Below are 9515 nucleotides of genomic sequence, written 5' to 3'. Positions count from 1 at the left end.
AGAGCTACACCGCACCTGGAGTGGATAGTTTGCATACGTAAGGGAGAGGAAGAGGCTGCTTGCCGCCATTCCTCCCTTTTGTGCTTGTTGCTTTTGCTGTGTTCTGCCTCCATGAGCTGTAGCCCTCTGCCATGTGCCACTCTGCCTTGTAACCTGCCAAGTGTGGACTGAAACCTCCACAAACTATAAGTTAAATAAACCTTTCCTTCCTTAATTTTGGGCACTGGGTATTTTGTCTCAGCAATGAGAGAAAAGTAACCAAGACAGTTTGGAAGCCAGGCATGTCAGTGCATGTCTGTAATCCCAGCACTTTGGGAGGCTGAGGCAAGAGGATTGCAAGTTCCAGTCAAACCTGGGCAGTTTAGTGACTTAGCAAGACTTTGTCTCAAAATAAGATATAAAAAGAGTTAGGGGTTGTCCTGGTTACTGTCCTCTCTTTGACAAGACATAATACCCGACATCCAGAATTAAGGAAGGAAAGGTTTATTTAGCTCACAGTTTGTGGAGGTTTCAGTCCATACTTAACTGGCTCCAAGGCAGAGGGCAACAGGTCAAGGTGGCTGAAGACAACAAAAGCAACAAGAGCAAAAAGGAGTGGGGAAGGCAAGCCTCTTTTCCTCTCTTATATTGATTGTATGCTGGCTACCCAGCCTGCTCCACCCAGTGCAGGGCAGGTGTAGCACTCACACCCATAATCCCATTGGACCATGAGCCAATCAGAAACTCTAGAAGCCTGCCCCATGACTGCATGAGGCTTTGCAGGGGCATCTAGACACAAACTATAACAGGGGGGTAGTTCCGTACAAAGGCCCGGAGTTCAATCCCAGTCCCATCAAAATAAACAAGCAAACAAAAAGACTCCTTAGTTACAATCAGGATTGTGAGATGGGGGAATAAACCTTGAATATTAAAGTAGATTCTATACTTTAAAATTCTTGCACTACTTTTCTTTCCCCCTGTATGCTGGGATAGAACCCAAGGGCCCAGGTATTATACCCGACTGCTCTACCACTGAGGTAAGTCCATGAAGTCTCTCTGTTTCTCTCTGTCTCTGTCTCTGTCTCCGTCTCTCACACACACACCTATATGCACATACACATGCACAAAAGCAGAGTGTTTTGTAGAATATCACTAAACATCTGTATGTAGAAATGTAAATAAAATATTCTGATTCTCTAAATCAGGGTAATTACAGGTAAGGAGTACAATACTGAAATTATGACACTTCCACTTGAATTTTATTTTGACTTATTTTCTAGTTCTAAAAGGGCCAATAGCTCAGACTTTAGAAGTGGAGATACTATCTCAAAAACCAACACACCACAATATTGTCATCAATTAGTTACTCCTATTCCCAGCAGCTAATGTACTAATTTGGAAATATAAATGTAGAAATCAACATGATTCTAAGACACAGCATTTATAAAGTGAATAGAAACTTTGTGCCAGAGCTTTGGGAAGGAAAAACACTTTAAGTTTCTATCAGAATAATATTGAGAACAAGCTAAAAGGGATAGCTGCAAAGCATACCTCCTAAGTGTCACACACAAGTCTATTCAGTGCTATTTAAATGCATTATTCTTATCTTCATGACACCTAGAAGTGAGGAGAAATTCCTGTTTTGCAGATGAAGAAACTATTCTAACAAGAACATAAGTCAATAGCCCCAGATCACAGATAGTAAAAGTTCTTTCCACTGTGGCATACCTCTTCTAAGCAGTAAAAATAGCTGCATTTCTTACTCATGAGCCAAAGATTATAGCTCTATACTAAGAAGTTTATATGTATTATGGTATCTGCCCTTTATATGTATCTTTGTAAACATATACTAATGATTGAACCTAAGGATATACTACCACTTAGCTACATTCCTATCTTTCTTATTTATTTATTTATTTATTTGGTTTTGAGACAGGGTCTTACTAAGATACTCACACAGAGCTTGAACTTACGACTTTCTTTCCTCAGCCTTCCAAATTATGGATGGTAATGTTGAGGTGTACAGTGACTAATTCACCCAGATCACCAACTAGTAAGGGACAAATGGAGGCTTTAAATTTAGGTCCACTGGTGCCTAACCATTCTGCCGTCCTGCTCTCAGTAGGTGCACTGGAATGTGCTAGACTTGAGCCCTGGAAACCCGCCTTGCCTGAGCTCCAGTGCATGGCCCTCTTTGTGTCTTTGGTGCCCCATCCCACACAGTCACCCTCCTCTTCACTGTCTCCCCCATTTCTTTAAGTACATCAATAACGTAAGATCTAACTTGCTTACAATCACTTTAATATTTTAATATAGCCCAAAGATTGATTTTATAAAAATATTTCTGGAAAAATATTATTTGAAAATTACTATTTTGATGAAGTGAATGACACTCTTCTCAAAAACCCCAAGGCATTATCAACACACTGTAACATTTCCATGAGGCTTCTTTCTTCAATGTCTTGTAGTAATTTTTCCTATTATTTTGCTTAAATGATAAAAAATAAGTAGTATTAAGGTTATCAAATTAAAAATCATTTATTTGAAGTATTTATATGCAACTTACTTGTAAACTATTATTTTTCCTATGTCTTCCAAACTATATTTAGTCAACTGATCAATTTTCTTTCCTTTTAGCCTCATGAATAATACTATTTTGCCACAATAAAAGAGGCATTTATTAATGGCAAAGAGTATTTTAAAATTAAAGCCAAAGTAAATGATGCTTTGAAGTTAAAGTTAGAATTCCAAAAATTTTAACTAAAATATTTAGACTGGATCATGTTAAAATTCTGAAGTTGTCTGTATCTATAGATGCCATTCTTGAGACCAAACAGAGGTTCTGGTGGTAATGAAACCAGCTGTCCCATTTTCACTGTAACACATTTCTGTCTTAAGACAATGTGAAGAGCTTCCACTTTGCCGCTGCATTAATGTGGAGATGCCATTTAATTTCAGCTGGCAGCAGAGTACAAGTATGGAAGTCAGGGGTTGGGTCAACTCCAGCCGGAGCAGACTTCTTTGGCTCCTGGCTAAAGCAAGCACTTGAAGCCTCTTTGCTTTAAAGGAGGCTATTAGCTGGGCGTGGCGGCGCATGCCTGTAATCCCAGCACTTGGGAGGCTGAGGCAGAAGGATTCTTGCAAGTTCGAGGCCAGCCTGGGCTATATAAGTGAGCTCAAGGCCAGCCTGAACTGCATAGCGAGACCCTGTCTCAGAAAGACAAAAAAATAAATAAATACATAAATAAATAAAGGAGGCCATTGTGTCAAAGGAAGGGGCTGTACTCTCTGTGAGCTACGTCCTTGGATTAAAGTATGGTCTTTTCTTAGTTTGATGTTTGTAGGACAGTCCCACCTCCAACATCCTTGTGGAACTGCCCAAGAGAATTTTCTAAAAATTTAAATATAAGAATGTTAGCCCATCAATTCCACTACACACACACACACACACACACACACACAGAGAGAGTAACACCCTTCAGAGTAACATTTGAACCCCTTACCTGGTATTCCAGACCCTTCAGGGACTAACTCCCGCCTACCTCTCCCACTACCACCTGTCCACAACCACAAATGCTTACAACAAATACTTGTAATGACTCCAAAGTGTCGACTGTCCACACCTCTGTCCCCATGCTCCTTCCAGCTCCCGTTAGCCCTTTTTTCTTTCTCCTGAGCCCCACCGCCCTGCACAGCTGCACAGAGTGCCTTCCTTGGAAACTCCTCCCAAAGTCCAGTAGATGAATATGTCCCTGCTCGTGTTCCCTCTGTGTCCCTCCACTTCCTGTCCCTGCCTCATGGACCGCGTTTTCTACCTGAGGCCCCTCCCTGCGGCCCAGGGGAAGCGGTAATGGCGCCCTATAGGAATTCAGCGTTGCGATTGCTAGCACAGTGCTTGGTACAAAGAGGGACTCGAACGTTCCTTTAATGAGTTGAATGAGTGGCTTTCCAGTACGCAGCTGATTATCAGAATGTAGACAAGGCCTGAAAAGTTATATTGTCGTACCATATCTTATGTCTCCATATTTCCCCATTCCCATTCTCTCTCCCCCTCTGAGGTAACTAGTGAGATGTAAGGGACATAGCTGGAACAAGCACATTATCCTTAGAGGGTTTTTCTGGAAGGAGGGGTTCTTTTTAATGCTGAAGATTGAACCCATGGCCTTTCCCCTGAGTGACAGCTCCAGCCCATTTTTAAATTATGAGAACCATATTTCAGTGCTAAGAAGGGTAAGTGGGCAGAAGCTCTCACCAACTTCTGCACAATGTCTGAAGGATTTCAGACTCTGAGCTGAAATTCACTGATGCCCCAGGTCATCTTCTGCTTGAGACGCTCTTCAAACATGCCCCTCCCTCACTCCTCTGTCCCCAGAATGTGCCATCCCTCCTGCTCCACATCGTGGAATGTGTGACCAAAATCAGAGCCTTTATCCTCCCTTCTTAAATCTCTCTCTGTAAATCTTACCTGACCCAGGCCCATCGCTATGTTCACTCAGTACAAGTGAGGGAAGGGGTCCTACGCACCATTCCCTGCCCTCAACATTGGAGAGAAACCGGCTTCACAGCAGAAATCACCGATGTTCCTCAGATCAGCTTCTGTGTCAGAGCTGAGCTCTGCCTCACCTACCAGAAATGACTCTACAGGAATACTTCATCCTCTCGATTTCAGAGTGTTATACCACTGGGCTGGCCTCCTTTCTCAGGCCCCCTTCTCGGACTTTTTGTGGGTATCTCTTTTTTCTTCACTTTTTCTCACCTCTTTCCTCTGCTCTTTTCCCTCTAAACTTGGTTTTGAAAACTTCACCACACACAAAACTCTTAAATCTATATATCCATTCCTAATCTACAAAACTGCCCATCTCATTCTCTCCTGAGACAATTTGTAGATATCTCACCTATATGTCAAAAACAAACTCATTTTCACACCCACCAGCTCACCCTCTATGTTTCCGTATTTGGGTTTTTGTCTAGTGTTAGGTTTCATGCTGCCAAGGCCTCACCTACCAAGGGAAGGAGGCTGCTTGCTGCCACTCTTTTGCTCTTGTTGCTTTTGCTGTTTTCCACTGCCATAAGCTGCTGCCCTCTGCCGTGTGCCACTCTGCCTTGGAGCCAGCTGAGTATAGGCTGAAACCTCCACAAACTGTGAGCTAAATAAACCTTTCCTCCTTTAATTTTGGGCCTTGGGTATTTTGTCTCAGCAAGGAGAGAAAAGTAACCAAGAAATACACTAATCAGTTGATTCCTCAGTGGACTAATCAGTGGACCAATCCACTGAGGAAGCCACAGCTGAATGTGCTGTGAGGAAGCGAGGCCTGGTGACAGGCAGGTCGCAGGGGCGTGACCAGGAAGGGTATGACTCCCTCCCCACTTCCTCCCTGCTCTTCCTGTGCCGCCATAATGTGAGCAGCTTTCCCCTACGATGCCCCTGTGCCGTGCTGTTTCTTTCTTGGAGCCAGCCAGCTATGGACGAAGCTATGAACCAACATAAGCCTCTCCTTTAAATTGTGGGTGTTGGATATCATGTCTTAGCAACAGGAAAGTAACCAAGAGATACTGGAAGTATGCACCATCCCAAGTTCTTTACATATTTTATTCGCCTCAATCTTTCTAAGTTTGTGTCATCCCAATGTCCATTTTACAACATGTGAAAATGAGGCTTATTCTCTCTAGAGATTAAGTAACTTCACTACACCATACTGTGGTGTCCTGACTTGACCCCAGAACCTCTAATGCCAGAGCCCACCAAGCCGCATGGCCCCCCACCTGGGGTTTTCTAAGTCTTCTTCCTTTTCTTCCTCACTGTATCCTGTGCCTTGGCACTGCCGGGGAATACTCCTGCGACAGGGATCCGTGTTTCAGTGCCATGCTCAAGGAGGAGGGACACCGCCTGAGTAGGTATCCCAGCATGAGCTTGCAAGTAGCAGGTTTGCAGTCTGCTCCCACTGCTTCTCTAGCAGCTGGCCACCTTGATTTCAGTATCGCCTTTATCAGAGGCAAGTTACTCCCTCCACCAGCCCCAGCTCCTTAGCCCTCGGAACCCTGGCCGGCCTCCCATTTCTCCTGTGGAAAGGATGGATTCAGACATTACAGCTCCACAGTGGCTTCTGTTGGTTTTTAAATCCAGAGTCTTTCTAAACATTTTCACAACTTCCTCCGTCTAATTAATCCTGTTGCCTTCGGTGTGCTCACACCAAGCAATCCTTGCAGTCCACTGTCTTCCTTCTAACTTGTGAAATTTAGCTTCTATTTTTATTCATTTCTTCGTGCACTTCTTCTCCTAGAGATGCCTTCAGAATGACCACTGCCTTTCCAAACTACACTAGTTTTAAAGACTCATCTCAAATTCTATTTCTTCTGTAATTCCTTCTTTTATTATATGAGTCCTCTCCTTTCTCAGAATTCTTGTTAAACATATAATCTGCCCCACATCACCTAGCTATCACTATAATTTTATTGTATGGAGTGCTTTAGGTCTACACAAGTAGGAGGGCATGGGTCTTAGTGTTTTTTGTGCTGCTGAAACAGAATACCTGAGGCTGGGGAATTTAAGAGCAGAGATTATTTCTTACAGTTCTGGCGGCTGGGAAGTCCAAGGTCAAGTCAGGGCACATCTTTGCTGTCATCCCATAGTGGAAGGCAGAGGATGAGTGTATGAGAGAATGAGAAAAAGAGAAGGGAAGGAAGCCAGCCAAACATCCTTTCATCAGGAACGCACTCCGCAGTTAGCACCCTGCCCCAGGGACAACAGTCAATCCATTCTTCAAGGTGGACACTCGTGACCTAATCACCTCTCAAAGGAGCCACCTCTTAAAACTATTGCAATGAGGTGAAGTTTCTCTCAGAAAAACTTCAGGGGAAACATTCAGACCACAGCAGTATGCTAACGTGGTATTTGTCAGAATCAAGAGAAAGTCTTCCCCCAAATCAAACGTGCCTTACTCTTAAAAAGACCAGCCTGCAATTCTTCAAATGACATTATTCATTTCGAAAAAAATATGTAGACGCTTGATCCCCACCTGCCACCACTTAGAAATAGGCATTAGATGTGACTCGTGTGTTAGCTTTGTCTCCTTAATGAAATCATACATTTCTAGAGAGTGGAGGCCACGCCTGTTTCTTGCCTCCCTTTTAGCCCTACTGATCTAATAAGCAAATGGCAACTACTCAGTAAGTACTCCTTTTATTAACTCACTGATAATTTTCAATGCAGGAGCTCTGTGCTCAAATGTTGATTCTTCTGATGTGTTTATCAGAGACCAAAGGCAAATGACTTTAAGACCAGGAAATCATTTTCCTTATTTTGTTTATATAAAATAAACAAATATTTTTCCACATCTTTCAAATACACTACTAAAACCTATGCTGGTGGCACATTTTGAACACTGGAATTCAGAGACACGTTTGAAAGAGTTAAAAATCTTAAACAATACCAAACAGGTCAATCCCAGGTAGCTGGGATGCAGGCGCTTCTGAATTCTAAGGACCTTTGCAAATGTAGAAAAAGTGTCTCAATTCTGTAGGACTGTTTGGTCACTCTTCAATTTGGTGTGGCTATATAAGCAAAACTATTTGCTCTCCTTCCCTCTCTTTATTGTCATAAATTAAAATTCCAAATTGTTCTGGTAAACACTTTGGCACTGACTATGCTAATGCTAAGCCTTTTATTTCTTGCCCCAAATTGAGCTCCACTCACCACCACAAAGCTCAGTGCTCAGAGCACATAGCTTAGTGTTCTAGCTGACAGACATTACTGTGGCTATAGCAAAAATGAAGTTAATACAGTGAGCCAATTTGGAGGTATGTCCATAAATGCTTATATACGTGAGGGCTCAAATTCGGAGTGCAACTATAATGTAGGTTCAAAAGCATTAAATAAAAAGGGTCTACATAAGTACTGAAAATGTGACTTGAATAATTTATCATCTTTGAAGAGCTTATGTAAACTATTTTTCTGTCCTACAGTGACGAAAAATGAAGAAGTTAAAATAATTATGGTGAAACACTACAGAATAGGTTTAGATGAAAAATATGAAGTAACAAAAAAGTGGTCTTTGAACGATCTGCAGATGATTGATGGAAAAGAAGCAGATACTGTAAGTGTTACATTTTATAAGGGAGATATTGGATTGACATGCTGGTGCTGCTTATGTTCAATAGCCTGTTTCATATGTTTTTGGCATGTACTAAGTGTTAAGGAAACATATTATTCTTAAGCAGTATGGATTAATTTTCTGGGATAACCTACTGGCTTTTTTTGTTCTGCTTTTATGAGTTTAATTTTGAATTTTGCCAATTAAATTTGAAAATATCTTCCTCAAGTTCTCTTAACAGGTTAAACACAATCTACCAGGCAATTCTGAAAGTTTGAATGTCACATGACTTTCCTACCAACACTCTCTCCATCCCAATCTCTTCTGTAAGTTTTAGGGATTCCTTCCTTGTGTCAGCAACCCCAGCTCACCTGCCGGAAGGATCATATTACTTGGAATCCCTACAGCCTGAGGGTTGAAAGGAGGAAGAGTGAGAGACCCAGTCCTTCCCAGGTGACCACTTAACACGTAGCGTTCCCACTCTGTCCTTGAACTCTTTTGTTGATGAAGAACTCATTACTCCCAGAGCTTGTGCTTTATGTGTCCACGCTGCTTAATTAAGTACTGACTCTTAAGGCTTAGGATGCCCAGTCACCCTAACATTCTATCCCATTCTCAAATTTCCCATTGGGAAAAGTCCTACCTATGACTCCAAACCCCACACACCCATTCATGATGGATGTAAATCGTTTCACCTATAACCAAAACTGTAGTTGTTGGGTCACCTTATCTCCCTTCCGGATGGAAGCTCCTTAAGTAGTGGGACCATGACTTTTTTATTCTTTATCTTAGCCTTCTGGCTCTGAGATACCAGGCACTCTATAAATATTTGTGGTGTAATTGGTGAATGAAGTAGAACTTTATTGCATTTATCTACAATCCTAATAAGTCTCATATTAATAATTTGGCCTATCAACTCTTCTAATGTCTTGATTTTTGATAGAACTATAATATGATACAGATTTAATGAACAGAACATTTAAGACTTCACCCATATCCACAATAAAATTGATAAAACAATAGGACCAAGTACAATTGATGGTTATCACTACTACTATTAGTATGTTGTGTACTACTATCCCGCACTTAGTTAAATGTTAAGAGGTACCAGCAAATAAACTGAGCCCCTTCCATATTTAATTGTAGATAATTGTCATAAAACGCATGAATGAGATTCTACCACTCTAATTGTACAGATGAAGGAAATGAGACTTAAAGAGACTTACTGAATAGCTACAAAAATGTGTTTTCTTTTTTTTATTTTAAAGAGTAAAAGAAGGTAACATAATAATGAGGGGGCTTACCAAATTACAAACATAGTGGTAGGAAATTATCAATGGTTATTGTTTTACATATTGTTATCTACAAGATAGTTTCTCAGGAAAACAAATAGACAAATAATAGTGAGTTACAGACAAAAGAGGTAGGAGATTATCAAGAGTTGTT

At 41.4% G+C, this 9515-nt stretch overlaps 1 protein-coding gene across 1 annotated transcript in view; it reads left to right on the top strand.

The window, feature by feature from the left end:
• LOC102009124 overlaps nucleotides 1–9515 on the top strand; it is a 41928-nt gene that overhangs the window by 25747 nt on the left and 6666 nt on the right. The window contains exon 4 of the mRNA XM_013518482.1: nucleotides 7942–8072. Within this exon, the coding sequence (XP_013373936.1) occupies nucleotides 7942–8072 (131 nt within the window). The remainder of the gene's footprint in view (nucleotides 1–7941; nucleotides 8073–9515) is intronic.

The sequence above is a fragment of the Chinchilla lanigera genome, unplaced genomic scaffold (assembly GCF_000276665.1).
Source record: "Chinchilla lanigera isolate Chin_1 unplaced genomic scaffold, ChiLan1.0 scaffold00046, whole genome shotgun sequence".
NCBI classification, from domain to species: Eukaryota; Metazoa; Chordata; class Mammalia; order Rodentia; family Chinchillidae; genus Chinchilla; species Chinchilla lanigera.
Note: the sequence above shows the minus strand (reverse complement) of the source record. Positions and strands in the feature narration are given on the sequence as shown.